This window comes from Elephas maximus, chromosome 4, assembly GCF_024166365.1.
Source record: "Elephas maximus indicus isolate mEleMax1 chromosome 4, mEleMax1 primary haplotype, whole genome shotgun sequence".
Taxonomy (NCBI): Eukaryota; Metazoa; Chordata; class Mammalia; order Proboscidea; family Elephantidae; genus Elephas; species Elephas maximus.
In genome coordinates this window covers 196,286,983-196,312,431 of record NC_064822.1, presented here as the reverse complement: position 1 = coordinate 196,312,431, position 25,449 = coordinate 196,286,983, and the positions used below count along the sequence as shown (strand labels likewise).

General features: G+C 48.7%; 1 protein-coding gene across 1 annotated transcript in view; it reads left to right on the top strand.

Annotated features, from left to right (window-relative positions):
* The window catches only part of TTLL8 (tubulin tyrosine ligase like 8), a 74,373-nt gene extending 50,748 nt beyond the window's left edge, over positions 1-23,625 (top strand). The window contains exons 9-12 of the mRNA XM_049884994.1: positions 14,349-14,497; positions 19,836-20,079; positions 21,202-21,637; positions 22,786-23,625. Coding sequence (XP_049740951.1) covers positions 14,349-14,497; positions 19,836-20,079; positions 21,202-21,637; positions 22,786-23,625 — 1,669 coding nt within the window. The remainder of the gene's footprint in view (positions 1-14,348; positions 14,498-19,835; positions 20,080-21,201; positions 21,638-22,785) is intronic.
* The last annotated feature ends 1,824 nt before the right edge of the window (positions 23,626-25,449 follow it).

Genomic DNA, 25,449 nt, shown 5'->3' with positions numbered 1-25,449 from the left:
TGGGCTGTTACCAGAAATATAAACCTAAGAGTCCATTCACTATTCTTGAGTAGAATCTGATTTTGGGTCATCAAGTGTGTGGTGCAGACTGTCACCTATCCACCTAGAGAAATAGTGGTGAATGTTGTGTGCACCAGATTCTAGTAGCAGCAGGGTTTCACACTCCGGGGGGGCAGGATGCTGACAGGCTTCCCCCAAGTGCCAGTGAGGTAGGTGGGTCTCTATTCCTAAAGCACTTTGGTGGGTGGGCTCTGCAGCTGTACCTTAGGCCCCCAATGCAAGTACCTCTACAGATTGGTAGGTGTCACCCTCCTTAGACCCCTAAGGCAGGAGGCTAGGTGGTCTGGGGGGAGCTTCAGCCCTCAGTTCCCTGTTGTGGGTCACTGAGGGCTCTGTTGAATATGTAGAAATATCAGACCTGGGAAACTTGTCTTTCCAGTAATCTGTTAAAACAATTACAGTCAGATCCCTATCAGAATTGCCTTTGCATTATAATAGCCACCTTGTTCCCTGTAGGGATGAAAGCCCAAGACTGTGGATCACATATGTTTGGCTGGAGCTGGTTCTTTGTTTTTAGTCCAATTAGGGAAGGATTTTTGGTCCCTGGGTTTTTTGTAGCTGCTTCTCTCAGGCCAGGAGAATGGGTTAAGAAAAGACCAAAAAAAAAAAAAAGAAAGAAAGAAAACCCGCAGCGCACTTCACTCTCTGGTTCAGGAAATTCCAATGTTAATGAAGCCGCCTGGGAAGGGGAGGGGAGGGTTCAGCTAAATAGGAGAGAGTAGCACCCCGGAATATAGACAAAGTTACTTATCTTGTTTGGCGATGACTGTTTTATCTGAGATTCCCGAGGGGTGTGTAGCCTGTGTGCATTGGCTGGGTCGAGATTGCCCCCAAGGGTTAGGCCCATGTCCCGTGCTTGTGCTGTCTCAGAAGCCGTGGTCAGTTCCTCTGCTCCCAGTCCAAAGCCCAGTGCCAAGGTTCCCCGGCTGGGATGCTGCACTCCAGGCTCCAAAACCAGTCGCTGCCTCCCGGTGACTTCTCCTTCTGTCAGCCGCGTTGCTGCACTACCTGCGTGCACTGGCTGGGCTTCCCCCAAGGTCACTTCTGGGGGCTAGGGCTGTGTCCCGTGTTTGCGCCATCTCAGGATGCCGTGCTCAGCTCCCCTGCGTCCAGTCCAAAGCCCGGCGCCAAGGTTTCCTGACTGGAACGCTAGCTCCAGGCTCCGAAAACAGTCGCTGCTTCCCCATGGTTGTTCGTTCTCAGTCTCGGTCACTCAGGTCAACTCTTTAGATCTGTGTTTGATGGTCAGGGTTCGTAGATTGTCATGTATGTGATCGATTCACTTGTTTTTCCGAGTCTTTGTTGCAAGAGGGATCCGAGGTAGCTTCTACCTAGTCAGCCATCTTGGCCCCCTCCCCCCACATAATACATTTTTACTATAGTGAAAATATACATAATGAAATAATTTCTACACGTACAATTCAGTGACACTGATTAGATTCTTCAATTAATGGTGTTTTTTGTGAAGTCCAGTTCATATTTTTCCATCATAGTTAGTGCTTGGAGTGCCTTGTTTAAGAAATCTTTGTCCAAGATTGTGAAGGTGATATTCTGTGATTTTTCTCTAGAAAGTTTACTTTCTCCCTTTTCATATTTAGCTTTTCATGGCTTATCTTGAATTAATTTTTGTGAGAGTGGGAAGTAGGGATCAGGTCCTTTTTTTATACAGATAGCCACTAAGGATAAAGAACAAACATGAATTTTGTTGAGACTTGCTTTTGGCTCAGCACATGATCTGTTTTGACAACTGTTTGATGCACACTTCAGGAGACGGTGTTTCCTACAGTTGCTAAGGGGTGTGCTCTGTTCTGAAAATGTCAGTTAGGTCAAGTTCATTGATAATATCACTCACGTCTACATCCTGATTATCCTGCCTGCTTGTTCAAGGAGATGTCGAGAGAGTTAAGTAAAAATCCCCAGCTATGTTGGAGGATTCTCTGATTTCTCTTTCTAATTCCCTGAGTCCCTGGGTGGTGCAAACAGTTGGCACTTGGCTACCAGCCAAAAGGTTTGCTGTTCGAACCCACCCAGAGGCACCTCAGAAAAAAGGCCTGGCAACCTGCTTCTGAAAGGTCACATAGCTTTGAAAACTGTATGGAGTAGTTCTTCTCTGCATACATGGGGTCACCATGGGTCAGAATCAATTAGTGAGCAACTAACAACATGTGCTTTAGATATTTTGATGCAGTGTTATTCAGTACATCCAATTTTGGATTGTTTTGTTTTCCTTTGATTGAATCATTTTATCATTATGAATGTCCCTTTATGTCTATTAATACTTCTTGCCTACATTTTACTTTTCTGATATTAGCTTTCTTTTGGTTAATGTTTGCAAGGTGTCTCCATTTCCACCGTTTACTTTCAACCTATTGGTGCCTTTATATTTAGAGTGGGTCTGATATAGAGGGCACATGATAATGTGGAGTCTTGTTTTCATTGTCCAATCTTACAGGCTTTTTCTGCTCTTTGTTGGAGTGTTTGTCCCATTTTTTTTTCTGTACATCTCACATCTTTTTGGTTCCTCTATTTTTTAATGACTCCTTTTTTGTTGTTGTTAAATAGATATTTTAGTGTATCATCTTCTTTGTTATTTCTCTATGGTATTTTTGGGTTAGTGGTTGCTGAAAGGATTACAATATGTATCTTCACTTACCAAAATCTACTACTTAATTCTGGTAAAATATGGCGACTTTGCTCCAGTATAACTCTGTTCCTCTCATCTCTTTGTGTTATTACCATCCCATATGTTATATCTGTGTATGCTACAAATCCAACAACACAATGTTATAAATATTGTTTTACGGTTTTCAAAGACTTTAAAAGACTGTATGTATCCCAAACCCAAACCCACTGCCGTTGAGTTGATTCTGACTCAGTAACCCCTTAGGGGTTGCAAGGCTATAAATCTCTACAGAAGCAGACTGCCACATCTTTCTCCCACGGAGCAGCTCGTGGTTTTGAACCACCAGCTTTTGAGTTAGCTATGGATAACTTTAACCACTGCACCACCATGGTTACAGTGATTGACTGTGTATTGACTGTGTACACGTATACAGTCTTTTAAATTTGCCCACATGTTTACTGTTTCCTGTGTTCTTCATTTCTTCCTGTGAATTTGAGTTACCATCTGGTGTCATATCTTTTCAACCTGAAGAACTTCCTTTAGTATTTCTTCTGCCATCTCACCTCTGCTGTTGAACCCTGTAGTGAATTTTTTAATGATTATACTTTTCAACTCCAAAATTTCCATCTTGTTCTTTTTAGTAATTCCTACATTATTGAAATTCTATATTTGTTTAATCATTTGCATCATAACCTATAACCCATTGCCGTCAAGTTGATTTTACCTCATAGTGACCCTATAGGGCAGTAGAACTGTCCCATAGGGTTTCCAAGGAGTAGCTGATGGATTGGAACTGCTGGCCTTTTGGTTAGCAGCCAAATGTTTCACCACTGCACCACCAGGGTTCCATTTCCATCATAAAAAACCAAAAACCCATTGCGGTCCAGTTGATTCTGACTCACAGTGACCCTCTAGGATACAGGTGAACCTCGCCATAGGGTTTCCAAGAAGCAGCTGGTAGATTTTAACTGCTGACCTTTTTGTTAGCAGTTGAGCTCTTAACCACTGTGGCACCAGGGCACCATTTCCATCATACTTTCCTCTAATTCTTTAAAAACATGGTGTCCTTTAGTTATTTCAACATGTTTATAATAGCCAGTTAAAGACAATATCCGGGGCACTCAGAGATATTTCCTATTAACTGCTTTTTTTCCCTCAGTAGGGTCATACTTCACTGTTCTTTGCATGCCTCATAATTTTCTGTTGAAAATAGGACATTTTAAGTAATATACTGTAGTAAGTCTGAATTCTGACTCTGTCCACCCCCTGCCGAGGGTGTTTGATGTTATTTGTTTGTTTAGTAACTTGCCTAAATTAAATCTGTGGAATCTGTCTCCCTGTATTGTATGGGCACTATTGTCTCTGCTCAGTTTAAAAAAAATTCTTATGTTTATTTTTAAGCCTGGCTTCCTAGGGCTTGACCCTGTGTCCACATAGCCTGGTAGGCAGCCAGTGATTGGCCAGCAGTTGTGCTCAAATGCCTCCAGCCAGTAAGGTTCCACCCAGTGACACAGAATCTACTGTGGGTTGGGGAATGCACTCAAAACTCAAGAAGTATCTAAGTCTGTGCAAGCTTTCACTTTCCCCTGTGCCCTCTTGCATCTCCCGTGTGTGTGCATGGAGCCTTCCAATCAGCCAGGAGGATGTGGAGAGCTTATCAAAGGTCCTTTGTGGCTGTCTCATTTATTGACTCTTCCTGTGAAATTTCTGGCTACTCATGTGGTCCATTGCTCCCCCTCACCAGCACCACAACCTCACACTGAGCTGAGGCATTGATCCCCTCATTCATTTGCCACAAAGATTGCTATTACTACATACAACTCCACTAAGCATGGGATTTCTGTACTCTGTTCCAAGTCAAGTGAGCCCCTCCAGCAGAGTTTGTCTACCATAATTAAACTACTGCACCAGTCAGTACAGGGGTGTGGGAGAACAGGAAAATGCCCTGGCAAGAACACCACAGATTCCCACTATTCTTACCACAGGCCCAGTACTTCATCATGAGTAACTGCTTCTCACTTTGTCATATGCCTTTGGTTGACTTTCAGAGCCCTGAAATGACTGTTTTTGACAATTTTATCCAGTTTCATCATTGTTTTATGGGAAGAAGATTTGCTGAGCTTCTCACTCCACCACACCGGAAGCCTTGCCTCTATTGTTTGTTTTGCCTTGGTGATTGGTCATAAGGTCCTTTCTCTTTGCATGCCAAGTAATTTTTCACTGGAGTGCTGACTTTACATACTAGTGGCGCAGTGGTTAAGAGTTTGGCTGCTAACCAAAAGGTCGGCAGTTTGAAGCCACCAGCCACTCCTCGGAAACTCTATGGGGCAGTTCAACTCTGTCTTATAGGGTCGCTATGAATCAGAATCCACTCGATGGCAATGGGGTTCCCCCCCCCCTTGGTGCTGACATATGTTCTGTGTAGAAACTTTACCTTTTCCTCTGCTTTGCAGATAGAGTTGGAAGAATTATAAACTTACTTCAGGCATGGACTGAGGTCTGTTGAGGCAGTGTTGCGGCTTTGGAGTGTGTGTGTGTATCATGTTCAGGTTCGTGGCTTGGAAGACTCAATAGTGTAGAGATGTTAGTTCTTCCCAAACTATAGATTCAGTGTAATACCTTCAGGAATCTTTTGGGGGAGGTGAGAGGAATTGACAAGCCGATTCTAAAATTTGTATGGAAATTTGTATGATTCAGAAGAGCCAAGACAGTCTTGATTTAGAACAACAAAGTTAGAGGATTTATGCTCCATATTTCAATACTTACTATAAACCTACGATAATCAAGGCAGTGTGGTATGGAGATAAGATAGACAAGTATGGCCTTGTAACAGAAGAGAGAGTCTAGAACTAGATCCTCGCGTATATGGTCATTGATTTAAGACAAAGGCACCACTGCAGTTCAGTGGGGAATGGTTGGTCTTTCCAGTGAATGTTGCTGAAGAGATAGGCACCCATATAAAACAAACAAAAAAAACCCTTGAAACCTGCCTCACAAATACAAAAAAATTAATTTGAGATATATCGTAAACCTAAATGTGAATGTCATAAAAATAAGAAAACACCACCAAGTAGAAGACAAAGAATTTTTAAAGAGTTCACAAAAAGTACCAATGATAACAAAATTGACAAATTGGACACCACTGACATTAAGAACTGTTTATGAAACAATACTATTGAGAGAAGGAAGGCATCTTCACATGTGTATACAACAAACACCACTTGTCTGTCAGTTTGTCTTACTGTGCTGGCTTGTGTGTTGTGATGCTGGAAGCTACGCCACCAGTATTTCAAATACCAGCAGGGTCACCCATGGTGGACAGGTTTCAGCTGAGCTTCCAGACAAGACAGACTAGGAAGAAGAATCTGGCAACTTACACCTAAAAAAAATTGGCCAGGGAAAACCTTATGAATAGCAGTGGGACATTATCTGCTATGATGGAAAAAAAAAAAAAAAAAAAGAAACACGGAAAATCAACTCCTCAGGTTGGAAGGCACTCAAAATTGGCTAGGAAAGAGCTGCCTCCTCAAAGTAGAGTTGACCTTAATGAAGCGGATGGAGTCAAACTTTCAGGACCTTCATTTTTTGATGTGACAAGACTCAAAATAAGAAGAAACAACTGCAAACATCCATTAATAATCGGAACATGGAATGCATGAAGTATGAATCCAGGAAAACTGGAAGTCGTCAGAAATGAAATGGAACGCATAAAGATCAATATCCTAGGCATTAGTGGCCATTTGGAATCAGACAATCATGTGGTCTACTATGCCTGGAATGACAAATTGAAGAGGAATGAGGTCACATTCATCACCAAAAAGAACATTTCAAGATCTGTCCTGAAGTACAACTTTGTCAGTAATAGGGTAATATCCACACACCTACAAGGAAGACCAGAATATACGATGATTATTCAAATTTATGTACCAACCACTAAGGCCAAAGATGAAGAAATTGAAGATTTTTACCAACTTCTGCAGCCTGAAATTGATCCAACATGCAATCAAGATGCATTGATAATTACTGGTGGTTGGAATGCAAAAGCTGGAAACAAAGAAGAAAGACTAGTAGTTGGAAAATATGGCCTTGGTGATAGAAACAATGCCAGAAATAGCATGGTAGGATTTTGAAAGACCAACGACATCTTCATTGCAAATACCTTTTTCACCAACATAAACAGTGATTATACAGATGGACCTCACCTGATGAAATACACAGGAATCAAATTAACTACATCTGTGGAAAGAGATGATGGAGAAGCTCAATATCTTTAGTCAGAACGAGGTCAGGGGCCGACTGCGGAACAGACCATCAATCGCTCATATGCAAGTAAAGTTGAAACTAAAGAAAATTAAAACAAGTCTACGAGATCCAAAGTATGAGCTTGAGTATATCCCACCTGAATTTAGAGACCATCTCAAGAATAGATTGAAGCACTGAATACTAATGATCAAAAACCAGACAAGTTATGGGATGACATCAAGGACGTTATACATGAAGAAAGGAAAAAGTCAAGACCAAAACGAATGTCAGAAGAGACTCTGAAACTTGTGCTTGAACATAGAATAGCTAAAGCAAATAAAGAAATGTTGAAGTAAAAAAGTTGAACAGAAGATTTCAAAGGGAGGGTTAAGAAGACAAAGAATTATAATGAAATGTGCAGAGACCTCGAGTTAGAAAACCAAAAGGGAAGAACACGCTTGGAGTTTCTCAAACTGAAAGAACTGAAGAAAAAATTCAAACCTCAAGTTAAAATATTGAAGAATTCTATGGGCAAAAAATTGAATGACGCAGGAAGCATCAAAAGAAGATGAAGGAATACACAGAATCACTGTACCAAAAAAAATTGGCTGATGTTCAGCCATGTCAGGAGGTAGCATATGATCAAGAGGCAAGAAATGATAGTGAAGTAAGAAGTCCAAGCTGCACTGAAGGCACTGGTGAAAAACAAGGATCCAGGAATTGACAGAATACCAATTGGATGTTTCAACAAAGGGATGCAGTGTTGGAAGTGCTCACTGGTGTATGCCAAGAAATTTGGAAGACAGCTAGTGGGCCAACTGACTTGAAGAGATTCATATTTGTGCCCATTCCAAAGAAAGGTGATCCAACAGAATGTGGAAATTATTGAATAATATCATTAATATGTAAATAAAATTTTGCTGAAGATCATTCAAAAATGGTTGCAGCAGTACATGGACAGGAAAGTGCCAGAAATGCAAGCCTGATCAGAAGAGGACATGGAACCAGGGATATCGTTGCTGATGTCAGATGAATCCTGTCTGAAAGCAGAGAATACCAGAAAGATGTTTAGCTGTGTTTTATTGGCTAGACAAAGGCAGTCAACGGTGTGGATCATAAAATTATGGATAACATTGTAAAGAATGGGAATTCCAGAACACTTAATTGTGCTCATGAGGAACCTGTACACAGATCAAGAGACAGTCATTTGAACAGAACAAGGGGATACTGCATGGCTTAAAGTCAGGAAAGATGTGCGTCAGGGTCGTATCCTTTCACCACACATATTCAATCTGTATGCTGAGCAACTAATCCGAGAAGCTGGACTGTATGAAGAACAGAGCATCAGGGGTGGAGGAAGACTCATTAACCTGTGAAATGCAAATGACACAACCTTGCTTGCTGCAAGTGAAGAGGACTTGAAGCACTTACTGATGAAGATCAAAGGCTACAGCCTTCAGTATAGATTACACTTCAACATAAAAGAAAACAAAAATCCTCACAACTGGACCAATAAACATCATGATAAACAGGAAATACTGAAGTTGTCAATGATTTCATTTTATTTGGATCTACAACAACGCCCATGGAAGAAGTAGTCAGGAAATCAAATGACCCATTGCATTGGGCAAATCTGCTGCAAAAAAAAACCTCTTTAAAGTGTTAAAAAAGCAAAGGTGTTGCTTAAGGACTAAGGTGAGCCTGATGCAAGCCCTGTTGTTTTTAATGGATTCACATACATGCAAAAGCTGGGCAAGGGGAATAAGGAAAACCGGAGAAGAATGATGCGTTTGAATTATGGCGTTGGTGAAGAATATTAAATACAGTATGAATTAACTGCCAGAAGAACAAGTCTGCTGTGGAAGAAGTACCGCCAGAGCGCTCCTTGGAAGCGAGGATGGCGAGACTTCGTTTCATATACTTTGGACATGTTACCAGGAGGGACCAGGCCCAGGAAAAGGACATCATGCTTGGCAAAGTTTTTATTGTTGTTAGGTGCCATCGAGTCAGTTCCAACTCATAGCGACCCTATGTACAACAGAATGAAACACTGCCCGGTCCTGCGCCATCCTCACGATCCTTGTTGTGCTTAAACCCATTGTTGCAGCCACTCTGTCAGTCCATCTCATTCAGGGTCTTCCTCTTTTCCACTGACCCTGTACTTTACCAAGTATGATGTCCTTCTCCAGGGACTGATCTCTCCTGCTAACATGTCCAAAGTATGTGAGACGTAGTTTCATCATCCTTCCTTCTAAGGAGCATTTTGGTTGTATTTCTTCCAAGACAGATTTGTTCATTTTTTTGGCAATGCATGGTATATTTAACATTTTTCTCCAACCCCACAATTCAAAGGTGTCAATTTTTCTTACATTTTCCTTATTCATTGCCCAGCTTTCATATGCATATGAGGTGATTGAAAATATTTTTTGGGTCAGGCACACCTTAGTCCTCTAAATGACATCTTTGATTTTTAACACTTTAAGGAGGTCTTTCACAGAAGATTTTCCCAATGCAATACGTCTTTGGGTTTCTTGACTCCTGCTTCCATGGGTGTTGATTGTGGATCCGAGAAAGATGAAACCCTTGACAACTTCAATATTTTCTCTGTTTATCATGATTTTGCTTATTGGTCCAGTTGTGAAGATTTTTGTTTTATGTTAAGATGCAATCCATACTGAAGGCTGTAGTCTTTGATCTTCATCAGTGTTTCAAGTTGTCTTAAGTCATTTCGTGCTGCCATAACAGAAATATCACAAGTGGATGGCTTTAACAAAGAGAAGTTTATTCTCTCACAGTCGAGTAGACTACAAGTCCAAATTCAGGATGTCAGCTCCAGAGGAAGGCTTTCTCTCTCTGTCTGCTCTGGAGGAAGGTCCTTACGATGCAACAGCCTTCCTTTGGTCTGGGAGTATCTCGGAGCGGGAACCTCAGGTTCAAAGGATGCGCTCTGCTCCTGGCACTGCTTTCTTGGTGGTATGAGGTCCCCAACTCTCTGCTTGCTTCCCTTTCCTTTTATCTCTTGAGAGAGAAAAGGTGGTGCAGCCATACCCCAGGGAAACTCCCTTTACATTGGATCAGGGATATAACTTGCTAAGGGCGTTACAATCCCACCCTAATGTTCTTTAACATAAACTTACAATCACAAAATGGAGGACAACCACAGAATACTGAGAATCATGGCCTAATCAAGTTAATACATACATTTTTGGGGGGACATAATTCAATCCATGACACCAGTCCTCTTTACTTTAAGCAAGCAAGGTTGTGTCATCTGCATAGTGCAGGGTGTTGATAAGTCTTCCTCCAATCCTGATGCCCCGTTCTTCTTCATATAGTCCAGCTTCTAGGATTATTTGCTCAGCATACAGACTGAATAAATCTAATGAAACGATACAGCCCTGATGCACACCTTTCCTGACTTTAAACCACGCAGTATCACCTTGTTCTGTTCAAATGACTGCCTCTTGATCTATGTACAGGTTCCCATGAGCCCAATTAAGTGTTCTGGAATTCCCATTCTTTGCAGTGTCATCCATAATTTGTTATGATCCACATAGTTGAATGCCTTCAGCCAGGATTCATCTGACATCAGCAATGATATCCCTCTTTCCATGTTCTCTTCTGAATCCAGCTTGAATTTCTGGCAGTTGCCTGTCAATATACTGCTGCAGCCACTTTTGAATGGTCTTCAGCAAAATTTTACTTGCATGTGATATTAATGATATTGTTCTATAATTTCTACATTCAGTGGGATCACCTTTCTTAGAAATAGGCGTAAATATGGATCTCTTCCAGTGGGTTGGCAAGGTAGCTGTCTTCCAAATTTCTGGCATACACGAGTGAATACTTACAGTGCTGCATCCGTTTGTCGAAATATTTCAGTTGATATTCTGTCAATTCCTAGAGCCTTGTTTTTCACCAATGCCTTCAGTGCAGCTTGGACTTCTTCCTTCAGTACTGTTGGTTCCTGATCACATGCTACCTCCTGAACATCGACCAATTCTTTTTGGTATAGTGACTCTGTGTATTCCTTCCATCTTATTTTGATGCTTCCTGCATCTTTTAATATTTTCCCCATGGAATCCTTCAATATTGCAATTCGAGGCTTGAATTTTTTCTTCAGTTCTTCTGGTTGAGACATGCTGAGCTTGTTCTTCCCTTTTGGTTTTCCATCTCCAGGTGTTTGCACATGTCATTATAATACTTTGTCTTCTTGGCCTGCCCTTTGAAATCTTCTGTTCAGCTCTTTGACTCCCTCATTTCTTTCTTTTGCTTTAGCTATTTGACATTCAAGACCAAGTATCAGAGTCTTTTCTGACATCCATATTGGTCTTTTTTTTCTTTCCTGTCTTTTTAGTGACCTCTGGCTTTCTTCACATATGATGTCCTTCCACAACTCTGGTCTGGTCTTTGGTCATTAGTGTTCAACACATTAAATCTATTCTTGAGATGGTCTCTAAATTCAGGTGGGTTACACTCAAGGTTATACTTTGGCTCTTGTCAACTTGTTCTGATTTTCTTCAGTTTCAATTTGAACTTGCATATGAGCAATTGATTGTTCCACAGTTGGTCCTTGGCCTTGTTCCGACTGATGATATTGAGATTTTCCATCGTCTCTTTCCACAGATGTAGTCAATTTGATTCCTCTGTATTCCATCTGGTGAGGTCCATGTGTATAGTTGCCATTTATGTTGATGAAAAGATATTTGCAACGAAGAATTTGTTGGTCTTGCAAAATTCTATCATGCGATCTCCAGCATTGTTTCTATCACCAAGGCTATATTTTCCAACTATCAATCCTTCTCCTTCGTTTCTAACTTTTGCATTCCAATCACATGCAATCTTGATTGCATGTTTGATCAATTTCAGACTGCAGACGTTGGTAAAAATCTTTAATTTCATCTTTGGCCTTAGTGGTTGGTGCATAAATTTGAATAATAGTCGTATTAACTGGTCTTCAGTGAAAAAGAGGAAGGCCCTCAACGAGGTGGATTGACACAGTGGCTGCTGCAATGGGCTCAAACATAACAACGACGGTGAGGATGGCGCAGTATTTTGTTCTGTTGGACACAGGGTCACTATGAGTGGGAACTGACTGTACCACACCTAACAACAACAATGTATCCAAGTCTCATGCCCAGAAAGTATAAAGAATGCCTATAAGTCAGTATGAAAATATAAGCAATCCTATTGAATATGGTCCAAAGACTTGTGTTGGTGCTTCCAGAAAGATGTCCAAATAGCCGAGAAGCACATGGATAGGGCACTGTCCCTCAGGACAGGATCTTATCCCTCAGTGAAAGGGAAGAAGTGCCCAGAGCCACCGCAGGGTGGCAGCATTAGGCCCTGCACACTTCCTTATGGCAGCCACATCCCAAGTCCTTTTGGACGAGCTCCCTGGGGCCCTTTCTGCCTTTGCCTGCTATGGCTCTTCCTTGAAGCCCGCTGGGTTACTTAGGGCCCCATTCAGGTCAGTCCGTTCCCAGCTCCTTTACCCATGGAGGCACAGGGCCCCCCGTGGTCTGTATTGGTCAGAAAGGACCCAGAGGGCCCTGGGATGCTGTGGCCATTTACCCCAGGATCTGACGATTAGTCGATATATCTGACGGTGCTGGCTCAGGTTATTCCAGAAACGTGCCTGCTAGCTCCTGAAACTTGGCCGGCTCACACCCGCCTTGCTGTTCTTAGAAGACATCATGGCTCTGGAATGCTCCATTATCTTCCTCTCAGGCAGAGACCAAAAGCAGTACATGAGCTGCTGTGGCGTCAGCTTTGACTCCTGGCAACCCCATGTGTGTCAGAGTAGAACTGTGCTCCATAGGGTTTTCAGTGGCTGATTTTTCACAAGTAGATTCCCAGGCCTTTCTTCCCAGGCTACTCTGGGTGGACTCAAACCTCCAGCCTTTTTGTTGGCAGCCAAGCATGCTAGCTGTTTGCACCACCAAGGGACCCCAAAGCAGAAACTACACAATGTTTACTAATGTGATGGTGCTCACATCCGAACATCATCTCTGCTGGGACCTCTTCCAGGCCTGGGGACTTTAGGTGTCCTTGGGGAGGGACTATGGGGACACTATATTACCTCCCACATGAAGGCAGCTGCATCTCTTCTGAGGGAGCTCAAGAAGCAAGCCCTAGCTAAGGCCATGTTAGCATCCAGGTCAGCTTGAGCTCGAGGGACCCCTCGGGCAGCTGTGTCGTGACCAGCACATGGACACTGTCAGTGGCTTACCAGAGCTGAAATAGTTGGCAGCCAGGCCTCACAACCAGGTAGGACTGCCAGAAAGAACCAGTGGGGACGGGTGCCCCCTCCACCGTGTCCTAGCAATGGATGAGCACTTGCCCTGTCCTGGGGTCAGACCCTGCTGGGCAGTTGCTGCAGAGGGAGGCTTGGCAATCCTAGGGGCCCCTCTCAGCATGTTCAGTTAGAACCAGGGAGAGTGGACCAACCTGGCCTGGCCTCTGCTCACACGCCCAGGGAGGGCTGTGTGCCCTGGCAGCTCTTATATCTTTTCACAGCCCAGCTTTGTGGTGCCATGGGGCCTCCCCAACAGCAGGGTCCCTTCATGCCTCACTGGTCCTGTCATATTCTCTCCCACCCCCAGCAGATGTGGTGGAGCGCCCCCCTCCAACCTTGTCATCCCCGTTCCAGGGGTGCAGTGCAGCCTGTAGCCTTGGAGCTAGCCACGACACCCATCTGTTGCTTCAGTGCTGTGTCCAGCAGCGTGGACTTAGCCCTGTGTGGCTGGGTTTCTCCATGAATGGGCTGGGTCCAGTGGGGCCCTGTGGGTGGCTGATGGTGCTGGGCAGGTTTCCCTGTCCCAGGCAGTGACAGTGCACCCCGAGCAGCACAAAAGCTGCTGAAGCAGCTACACCGGCAGCCTTTTCTTTATCCCCCTAAATCCATCATGGCCTCGTGAGTCATCCTCATTGAGGTATGGTCAACGTGGCCACTAGCAGGGGCCTTGAGTCCCACTGAGAATCAGATTTGAGGGACAGCAAGTGGCTAAAGAGACACAGGGCAGGCCAGCACAGGCAGTACCACCTGTCTCAGGGGAGACTCTCACGGGATGAGGGTAGCTGTGAGCCCAGGTCAGCACCTGGGGGCAGGGACCCTCACAGGGACCCCTGGCCTTGCTCCCAGGGCCTTTCATGGCCCCCGGTACCCAGCTCCTTGGGTCTGTGCACAGCCCACAGCTACAAATAGGCATTCTGTGCACTCTCCTTGTTATCTCAATGCAGTGGCTGGGAAGTGGACTCAGGGCATGTTTCTGGGTGTCCCCAGGTTGGTGGGGGAAAGTTCCAGGGCTGCCGTTCCCCTGTTCCCACTGGGCCGTCTCCTGGTACATTCCTAAGCAGCCGGCCAGGGGCCCGCACCCTCCCCACCTCACACTGACACTGCTTTCTGACTCTTGCCTCCTAGCGGCGACGCCTTCATCCCCAATTCCAGGAATTACCTATCGCAGTGCCAGGCTCTGCTGACTAGGATCACGGCCGTTAGCCCACAGACGGAGATCGATGGGGTCCGTAACATTTGGATCATCAAGCCTGCTGCGAAATCCCGGGGCCGAGGTAAGTCCCTGTGGAGTGGGCTTTCTCTTGGCTCCGGCCCAGCGATGCGTTCAGGTCAGAAGGTCAGTCGTTCGTTCATTCGTTCATTCGATCATCAAAGGTTTTGGACGCCCACTGTATGCTTTGCACTGCCATATAGACTAGAACGGTCTCAGAGGCCACAGCTCTGAGGGAGCAGACACCTGATGGGTTAGAACAGAGTGCTGAATGCCAAGTTCTAGGCAGGCTCGGGGCCCCAGGACAAGCAACTGAACACTTCAGGGAGTCAGGATTATGTCCTGGAGGAAGAAGTGTCTAAACTGAGACTGGTCTTCACAGCTGATGCTCCAAACAGTGCTGGATACAACTTTGGTAATATTTAATTAGGATTTTCCACCTTCAGTGTTATCTGTTGTCGGTAGCTGCCATCAAGTCAGCCTTTGACTCATGGTGACCCCACGCACAACGGAATGAAACACTGCCCAGTCCCGCGCCTCCTCCATGATCAGTTGCAGATCAGACCATTGTGATCCATGGGGTTTTCACCACCTGGTTTTCAGAAGTCCAAGCTGCACTGAAGGCATTGGTGAAAAACAAGGCTCCAGGAATTGACAATACCGACTGAGATGTTTCAACAAACAGGTGCAATGCTGTAAGTGCTCACTGGACTATGCCAAGAAATTTGGAAGACACCTACTGGGCCAACTGACTGGAAGAGATCCATATTTGTACCCATTTCAAAGAAAGGTGATCCAACAGAATGCAGAAATTATCAAACAATATCACAGGCAAGTACAATTATGCTGAAGATAAATCAAAAATTGTTTTAGCAGTACAGCGACAGGGAACTGCCAGAAATTTAGGCTGGATTCAGAAGAGGATGTGGAACCAGGGATATCATTGCTGATGTCAGATGGATCCTGGCTGAAAGCAGAGAATACCAGAAAGGTGTTGGCCTGTGTTTTATTTACTGTGCAAAGGCATTCGACTGTGTGAATCATAACAAATTATGGATAACATTGTGAAGAATGGGAATTCCAGAACACTTAATTGTGCTCATGAGGAACCTTTACCTAGATCAAGAGGCAGTCATTTGAAAAGAACAAGGGGATACTGTGTGGTTTAAAGTCAGGAAAGGTGTGTGTCAGAGCTGTATCGTTTCGTCAGATTTATTCAATCTGTATGCTGAGCAAATAATCCTAGCAGCTGGACTATATGAAGAAGAACAGGGCATCAGGATTGGAGAAAGACTTGTTAACAACCTGTGTTACGCAGATGACACAACCTTGCTTGCTGAAAGTGAAGAGGACTTGAAACACTTAATGATGAAAATCAAAGACCACAGCGTTCAGTATGGATTGCACCTCAACATAAAGAAAACAAAACTCCTCACAACTGGACCAATGAGCAACATCGTGATAAACAGAGAAAAGATTGAAGTCGTCAAGGATTTCATTTTACTTGGATCCACAATCAACAGCCATGGAAGCAGCAGTCAAGAAACCAAAAGATGCGTTGCATTGGGAAAATCTTCTGTGAAAGACCTCTTTAAAGTGTTAAAAAGCAAAGATGTCACTTTGAGGACTCAGGTGTGCCTGATCCAAGCCATTGTATTTTCAGTCGCCTCATATGCATATGAAAGCTGGGGGCAATGAATAAGGAAAATCGAAGAAAAATTGATGCATTTGAATTATGGTGTTGGCGAAAAATATACTAAAATAGACTACCAGAAGAGCAAACAAGTTTTTCTTGGAAGAAGTACAGCCAGAATGCTCCTTGGATGCAAGGATGGCGAGACTTCTTCTCATGTACTTTGGATATGTTATCAGGAGGGCCCAGTCCCTGGTGAAGGACGTCGTACTTGGTAAAGTAGAGGGTCAGCAAAAAAGAAGAAGACCGTCAACAAGATGGATTGACACAGTGGCTACAACGATGGACTCAAGCATAATAATTGCGAGGATGGTGCTAGACTGGGCAGTGTTTTGTTCTGTTGTGCATGAGATCGCTGTGAGTCAGAACCAACTCGATGGCACCACCACCGCCACACAACAACATTTATTCCAGATACGAGTCTGTTGTGGGAGGTGATTTGCGGCTCTTCTTCCCAGTCTTCTCGTCCTCCTCACAGGGTCTTGGCAGAGCATTCTTTGCATTTTGAACCCTTTCAATAACTTCACATTGCTTCTAGAATTAGCCCAAAATCCTTGTCACAGCCCGAGGCCCTCTGTGGAGCCTATGACTTCCCTGGCTTTCTGCTTTCCTGCCCTGAACTCACTGTCTATCTTCTGGCTCAGGCTCTTCAACTTGAGTCCTCCTGGGGAGAGAGTCTTGTGGATGCCGGCTGCCACCTCCTCCGTCGTGTAGCCCAAACTTGTGAGGCCCAAACCACAGGACACATCCCCCAGGTGAAAGCCCTAAACCAACGATGGGTGTAAATGGAATACAACGGGGTATGGATGCCATTTGGAGCCTGTGCTGGGTGTTGCCAAAGCCACAGGTCTCCAACTCTCTCCCCTTCCCAACCTTCTGGGAAACCTGGCTCATGCTGGGCTCTAAATACAACTGGCCCTTGCTTGGCAGGGAGGCTGCTGCCACCTCAAGTTGCCTCTGTTTTTTTCTGCTTTAACTCAGGAGGGTGACCCTTGGTATGCACCTGGATGTCCGGCCTGTCAGTGAGCAAGGGCTGCAAGGGCAGGCACATCATGAGAACCATTTTAGCCTCACTGACCAATATCTAACGGACCAGCCTCTACTTGCCCAGCCTCTACCAGAACAGCCTCACCTGACCAGTCTTTTCCTGACCAGCCTCACCGACCAGTCTCTAATAGACGGTCTTCTACCTGGCCAGCCTCACCTGACCAGACTCTACTGAACCAGTGTCTACCAAACCAGCCTCTACCAGCCAAGTCTCTACCTGACCAGCCTCTACCTGGCAAGTCTCTACCAGACCATCCTCTACCTGACCAGCCTCACCTGACCAATCTCTACTGGACCAGCCTTTATCTGACCAGCTTCACCTGACCGGTCTCTACTGGACCAGTCTCTACCTGACCAGCCTCACCTGACCAGTCTCTACGTGACCAGTCTCTACCTGACCAGTCTCTACCTGACCAGCCTCAACTGACCAGTCTGTAATGGAGCAGCCTTTACCTGACCAGCTTCACCTGACCAGTCTCTACTGGGACCAGTCTCACCTGACCAGCCTCCACCTGGCTGATCTCCCTGGCTGCAATGCAAACTGCCCACTTCCTTTGAAACAAGTCAGAAACAAACCAAGGAGTGAATTCCTTTCATTTGTTGCCCCTCCCCCTGACCTCAGCCCTCTCTTCTGAGGGGTCCTGGGCATTGGTCAGGTAGAAACCCAGGAGCTGTGCCAGATGGGAGTGCCACCTGGCCCCTACTCCACTTCCTTGCCTTCCCCTCTGTCCTCCAGTCCCTCCCATGCCTCAGTTTACTGTTCTCTCCATTATTCCTTGCAGCATTCAGTGACACTTAGAGTCTCCAAAGGCACAGCATGCCAGGCGGCCTGAGAGTGCCCCTCCCTGTCAGCCATCGGCCAGTCCAGTGCCTGGGGCTCTCTGCCAGCCATGTGGACGCGGGAACCTCAGTGGTTTGTTGTTTTGCGCTGAGCTCCTATTTCAGGATGACCAGGTTGCAACCAACCACAACTTAGTACACTAACGTCTTATACTATGGGGCATCTTTAATTTCAAATCATTGCTGCAGAGGGGAGTTTGACTTTATAACGGGAGAAGAATCTAACCCGAGAATGGTGTCACACTTTCACGATAGAACTTGCTGGTCTGACACTGGAGCAAGGACGGAGCATGCTCATGCTGATGTTTGGGATTTGTAGGTCCTGGAGAAGCACATGGTCTTTTCAGTCACCTCACGTGCACGTGAAAGCTGGACAATGAAAAAGAAAGAGCAAGGGAGACTTGAGTGCATTAGAACTGTGGTCTTGGCAAAGAATATTGCATATACCAAGGACTACCAGAAGAACAAACAAATCTGTTTTAGGAGAAATACAACCAGAATGCTCCTTACAAGCAAGGATGGTGAGACTTCAGTTTGTTTTCTTTGGACACATCATCAGGAAAGACCAATCACTAGAAAAAGACATCACAGTTGGTAGAGGGTCAGCAAAAATGAAGGAAACCCACAATGAGATGTGTTGACACAGCAGATACAATGGACTCAAACATACTAACGATCATGAATATGGCATAAAACAAAAAAAACCAAACCCACTGCCATTGAGTCGATTCCGACTCACAGTGACCCTATAGGACAGAGTAGAACTGCCCCATAGGGTTTCCAAAGCTGTAAATCTTTAAGGAAGCAGACTTGCCCATCTTGCTCCCACGAAGCAGCTGGTGAGTTTGAACCACTGACAATTTGGTTAGCAGCTGAGCACTTTAATCACTGTGCCACCAGGGCTCCTTGAAGACAGCATACGAGCAGGCAGTGTTTTGTTCTGTTATACATAAGGTCACCATGAATCTGAGCCAACCCAGTGGCAACTAACAACAAAAACGGGAAAGCACTTGAGATATCTGAGCAGGGAGAGCTCGATGTGTCCTATACCTCTGGGCCTCTGGGCCTCAGCGGATGGAGCTCCCCTCCACCCCTGCATCAGCCAGGAGAAGCTAGATTGTGCCACATAACAAACAGCCCCAAAGTCTGGTAGCTTTCACCAAGTTCATGCTTGTCATCCGTTGTGGGTTGGCAGGGGAGGATGGCGGGGGGGCTTTTCCCATCTCAGTCCCCCCACACCATCTGTGATCCTTCCATTGAGACTTCAGGTTGTCACCATGGGGGAGGAGAGGGCTGAGGGTCTGTCGCTGGCGTTAAATGCTGCAGCACAGAGATGCTCCTGCCACGTGTCACCAGCTACCATTCACCACGCGGCATGTCTGAATCTGGGGGGGAGGGTACAGAGGGTTGGGAAGTTGTAAGCCTCCTGTGCAGGTGAGGGAGAGCAGATGTGTGGGACAGTCATGTGCCCGCCCAATCCTACCCTTCCTCCCACTCGTCAAAGCACCCTTTGTTGCCAGGCATCACTGGACCCCAGGGCCCCTAGGTCCCCCAACCCTGCCTGGTAGCCATTTTGTGAGCCCCGTTAGAGCCCCTGTCCCTGTTCACACCACGTCCCAGAGTGTGGCATCCAGCTGGCGCTCGGCCACTGCTCCCATCTCTGAGTATGTGTGTGCTTTGGAGCTGGCCTCAGTGGTTAGCCTCCCCACCGCCAGCCCAGCTGTCCTGCCTCCTAGTCCCTGAACGAGCAGGTGTTCGGTGCTGGGTGCAGGGTGGGCCGCCCCAGGAGGTTGCATGCTTGGCTGACAGCGATGTCTCACAGACATCGTGTGCATGGATCGTGTGGAGGAGATCCTGGAGCTGGTGGCTGGAGACCAGCTTTCCACCAAGGACAACAGGTGGGTGGCCCAAAAGTACATCGAGACGCCGCTCCTCATCTACGACACCAAGTTTGACATCCGGCAGTGGTTCCTGGTCACCGACTGGAACCCCCTGACCATCTGGTTCTATAAGGAGAGCTACCTGCGCTTCTCCACGCAGCGCTTCTCCCTGGACAACTTGGACAGGTAGGTAGGCCAGGCCACTGCCCAGGTGCCGTTACATCCACCACAGCAAGAGGAGCGCAGAGGGGAAAACTGAGGCTCCAAAGCCGGTGCTCCACACCCCACACCGTGTACTTCCCAGGGGACGTGTGTTAGAGGCGCCAAGACCCTGTGACAGGCCAGCCTCATGCTGCACAGCTCAGCAAGGCTCGGGCCACCCTGGTGGGAGATACCATGTCCTTGCTGGAGAGCGAGTGACCAGCTGCTGGCCCTGGGTCTGCATGCCCTGTGGGCTGCCCTGTGCTCCCAGGGCCCGTGGGGCTCAGGATGCCCCACGGAGTGGGAGGGGCCGGTTCCTGCGGAGCATCAGGGGGACACAGCCCCTCTGCTATTTGCAGCCCCTCTGGCCTCTCAGTAGCTGGGTGTGGCCTGTAGTCCCTGTAACAGACTGTGCATCAATCAGACCCTTCCCTTGGGAAGCCCAGTGACCTCTGGGGTCGGGCCACAGCAGGTGTCAGCTGTCTGAGCTGCTGAGCAGTAGGGACAGCCTCTGACGAAGTGGCCTGTGGGACCAAGGAAGTGGCTAAGGTGGCCCCCAGGGGGCCTTGGCCAAGCCCTGGGAGCCCCACCCACCGCCACAGCCCCCAAGATGTGAGGGGGTGCCCGCCCAGGCCAGGACCAGAGGTGCCGAGACAGGGCTGGCAGTACTGGGGCTGAAACCCTCCAGATGGGGAAACTGAGCCTTGAGGAGGTCGTTACTTGCCAGAGGCCCCTAGTTGGTTGCACCAGCCTAATAGGCTCCTAGGAGTCCCTGGGTGGTGCAGACGATTACCATGTTCGGCTGCTAACCGAAAGGCTGATGGTTCAAGCCACCCAGAGGCACCTTGGAAGAAAGGCCTTCAGCCACTGAAAACCCTGTGGAGCACATTCTACTCTGATGTGCACGGGGTCATCATGAGTCAGGGTTTGGCAACAACTGCTCCATCTCCCTCCCTGGTACAGTCCCTAGCGTCCCCCAGCCAGACCGAGGGCTGTCCTGGGCTGCTTCCTGGGCATGGGAGCTGATGGGGGCCTGCTTCCCTCCGCCTGAGCCCTCCTGGGGCAGGTCCCCCGTGGGGCAGGTCCCTGATGCTCTGTCCCCCACAGCGCCATCCACCTGTGCAACAACTCCATCCAGAAGCATTTCAAGAACGCCAAGGACCGCAGCCCACTGCTACCGTGCCACAACATGTGGACCAGCACCAAGTTCCAGGAGTACCTGCAGCGCCGGGGCCGTGGTGCCCTGTGGAGCAGCATCATCTACCCGTCCATGAAGAGGGCCATCACCAACACCATGAAGGTGGCCCAGGACCATGTGGAGGCCCGCAAGAACAGCTTCGAGCTCTACGGCGCTGACTTCATCCTCAGCAGGGACTTTAAACCCTGGCTGATTGAGATCAACTCCAGCCCCACCATGCACCCCTCCACGCCTGTCACTGCCCAGCTCTGCGCCCAGGTGCAGGAGGACACCATCAAGGTGGTGGTGGACCGCAAGCTCGACCGAAACTGTGACATCGGCAACTTTGAGCTGCTCTGGAGACAGGTGAGTGGTAGACAGGTGAGTGGGCACCTGCCCCAGGCTCTGGACCCCTGAGGCTCCCTTTCTGGGGCTCCGTCTTGCAGCTCACATGGTATGGATGCCTCTGTCCCCTGTCACTGGGACAGGACAGATCTGCCAGCTGCCAGCTGGCTGGGCCATGGAGGACATGGACCATGTCACATCCTGAGGGGTGAGCACTGAGTGTGACACCAACCCCTCTCACCATCAGCCACGTGCCTCAGCAGAAATGAGTGGAGGGATGGCCCCAGATCCCTCAGGCTGCCTGGGGGCCTGGTCATCATCCCAGCCACCTGCATGCCTGCCAGCCACCTGACTCCACCTTCTCCACTCATCCCAGCCGCCTGACTCCATCTCCTCCACTCGTCCCAGCCGCCTGACTCCACCTCCTCCACTCGTCCCAGCCGCCTGACTCCATAGTCAATGGGACGGGGGTCCCCTGGGCACACCTCGGCCTCCGGGCCTTCTGGACTGTCCATTCCAGACCCACTGGTCCTATCCATGTGTGAATACCACATCCACCTCCAGGGTGAGCCCAGGTCCCTCCCCTCCCTGGAGCCCTGCTTGGGGCACGGCAGCTGCCTTACATAGCCTTTGAACCCTATGCTATGCCACTGGACCACGAGTCCTTGGGGCTGGCTCTGCTCCTGGAGGACACTTTCAGGTCTCCTTGCCGGAAGCCCCCGCAGGCAAACGAGCTTTCGAGAGTGTGGACAAGCCTGTTTGTGACCTTTATAAACTGGCCCCTCAGAGCTACAGGGAGGGGCATGTGGTCCCTGGGTGTGGGGCCACACCTTTGGCTGCAGGAAACCTGCTTGGTTTCCACCTGGAGGGAGGGCTTCCTCTTTACATAGGCTGGCTTGGGATCAGGAGTCCCTGGGTGGTGCAGTTAAGCTGTCAACTACTAACTGAAAGGTTGGTGGTTCTAGTCCACCCAGAGGGACCTCAGAAGGAAGGCATGGCAATCTGTTCCAAAAGATCAGCCAAGGAAAACCCTGTGGAGCACAATGGGGTCGCCAAGAGTCGGGGTTGACTCCACAGTAGTTTAGTTTGGGATGGGCAGGTGTCCCCCTGTGGGGCCCCCTCCCCCACCCGGTCACAGCCAGCGCCCTTGACTGCTGCCCCCTCCCCAGCCGACCGTGGAGCTGCCGCCGTTCAACGGGTCGGACCTCTGCGTGGAAGGCGTCGGCTTCAAGAAGGCCAAGAAGCAAACCTCTCCCATCTCCAACTTTAACTTCGCTGTGCCGCTCTCAGGTACTCAGCCTCTAAAGGGGAGGTGCCCCTCGGCCGTTCCGGACCAGGCGCGAGGACTGCCCCGAGCCACGCCACCGCAGGACTTGAGACTGAAAGACTGCAAGGTACTTCCGTGCACCTTACCTGCGCCCCTACGGCGGCCGTCCGAGCGGAGCTGCGCTGCGCGGGCCTGCGGCCCCGAGCCCGGCGACAGGGTAGTGCTCCCCGCCTTCCACTTCCAGCGCGTAGACGGTCGGGCCCCGAGAGCCTCGGTGGCCAAAGCCGCGTCCGTGAGGCCCCCGGAGCCAAACGCATTAAAGGCGCACCCACTGGCGGCCACGCCCCGCGGCTGGAAGGCTGTGGAGGGCTCTTTATTTCAGCCACCCAGAGCGCCAGGTAACAGCCGCGGGGGCGCTTGGGGGTTGTCGCGTCGTGTCTCCCGAGGGGCTGAGACCCTCCGTGTCCTGGGCTCTGGTAGCCAGCCAGGAGCGTCCCCGTCCGGGCGCTTGCCTGAACTGGGGCAGGATTTGGATGCGCGCACCTGTCTGGGCCGGCACAGGGCTTCCGTCCCCAGTGTGATTCGGCCAGCGTGGACTGGCCGCTGGGATTCAGGGACCTGGGCCCTCCGCAGCAGTCCCAGAGACCGGCCGAGCAGCCGTGGGCTCTTCACTCTTGGGGTCTCAGGGTCCCCTCTGACGAACCAGGCGGTCGCCTCCGCATTGCTGCCTCCCGGTGGCTAGTGCAATCAGGGGGTTGAGTAGCCATTCCAGCACAGCCCAGGGCCACGGGGGGCGGGAGTGGGAGTAGGGGCCGGGGGCAGCGACCGCTGGGCTGTGTGTTCTGTTTTCTGAAGCTTGATGTGGCCGCTGCCCGCCCCACGCCCCCGCCCCTCCCCGCCCTTGGGCTGGGCGGCTCAGCCCCGACCCAGGTGAGGGGCGCTGGTGCCAGCTGGGCTGCAGCCGGGATGCCGAGGTCAGGCTAGGCATGTTTGCAGCAGCAGAGAGCGGGTGTGATGGACAAGTGCAAACCCACCCTCCACCTTGTCTGCCCCAGGAGAGGGAGTATGTGCACTTCCATCCCTCCCTCAGACACCCTTCCCCTTTCACTGTCACCCTCCCCGACCCAACTGCCTCTGCCTGCTTTGCGTCTTCTGGGTAGTATTCACCCACACTCTGTCTGTCCCTCTGTGGGTTGCCTGTACCACCTACCACACTGTCCACCTGTCAGTCTGTGGGCTGTCTGTACCACCTATCACTCTGTCCATCTGTCAGTCTGTGGGCTGTCTGTACCGCCTACCATGCTGCCCACCTGTCAGTCTGTGGGCTGTCTGTACCGCCTACCACGTTGTCCACCTGTCAGTCTGTGGGCTGTCTGTACCGCCTACCACGTTGTCCACCTGTCAGTCTGTGCGCTGTCTGTACCACCTATCACTCTGTCCATCTGTCAGTCTGTGGGCTGTCTGTACCGCCTACCACACTGTCCACCTGTCAGTCAGTGGGTTGTCTGTACCGCCTACCATGCTGCCCACCTGTCAGTCTGTGGGTTGTCTGTACCGCCTACCACGCTGTCCACCTGTCAGTCTGTGCACTGTCTGTACCGCCTACCACGCAGTCCACCTGTCAGTCTGTGGGCTGCCTGTACCCCTAGACTGTAAGCTCCCTGGGACAGGGGCCCCTGAAGCTCTCTTCACCTGGCATTCCAGCACCTGGGGCCGTGCTTGTAGGTAGCAGATGCACAGCCCATGGAGGACGGTATGAATAGATTGTCCTGCCAGAGGCTGAGACCAGCCTGGCTGCCTCTCACCCCAGATCCTCCGATGACCGAGGTCTATCGCCTCTTCCTCTGGGCACCCACCATCCCCATTCAGGTAGTTTCCAGTTGTACTTTCATAAAAAGGTGTCTCCTGGAACACTGGGCAGACTTCCTACAGGCCCATCCTAGAGCGGAGCATCGGGGTCACAGGGGCACACCTGTGCAGCGGAACTGGGTGATTGCTCATTGTTTTTGTCCAATTATATTGTCTACGTGGGCCTATTTTCAGGCTTTCATTGGCTATCGGGGTTCCCTTTCCTGAAAAGTACCTGCTGAAATCTTTTGTCTAGTTGCCGTGGCATTGTCTGTCTCGATAGGCATGCTCTCTGCCCTGGATTCTTGTCCTTTTCAGTTAATTTTGTGTTGCACATATTGTCTCCCACTTTGTGCAATAAAGCTGATTGCTAATTTGGGGTGTTTTTACTTTTTAAGGAGAGCATCATCTTATGCACTGTTTGGGACCTCGGGTTTTCACTACCTCTCACATGGCTAAGATTCTCCTGTGTCGTCGTAGGTCACGCTGTAGCTGATCCTTTTGTGTGAATGTATCACAGCTGCTTTCCTTGGCTGTGCGTTAGGTTGTTCCCAGGCTTTGCTGTTGTGAAGAGTGTTGCTGTGAACGTTCTGATGTGTGCCCCTTGTTACACATCGCGAGAGCTTCTCTTGTGAACGCACCTAGGGATGGAACTCCCAGATCATGAGATATCTCAATGCTCAGCTGGAGGAGGTAACAACCCTTTTCCAGTCTTTGG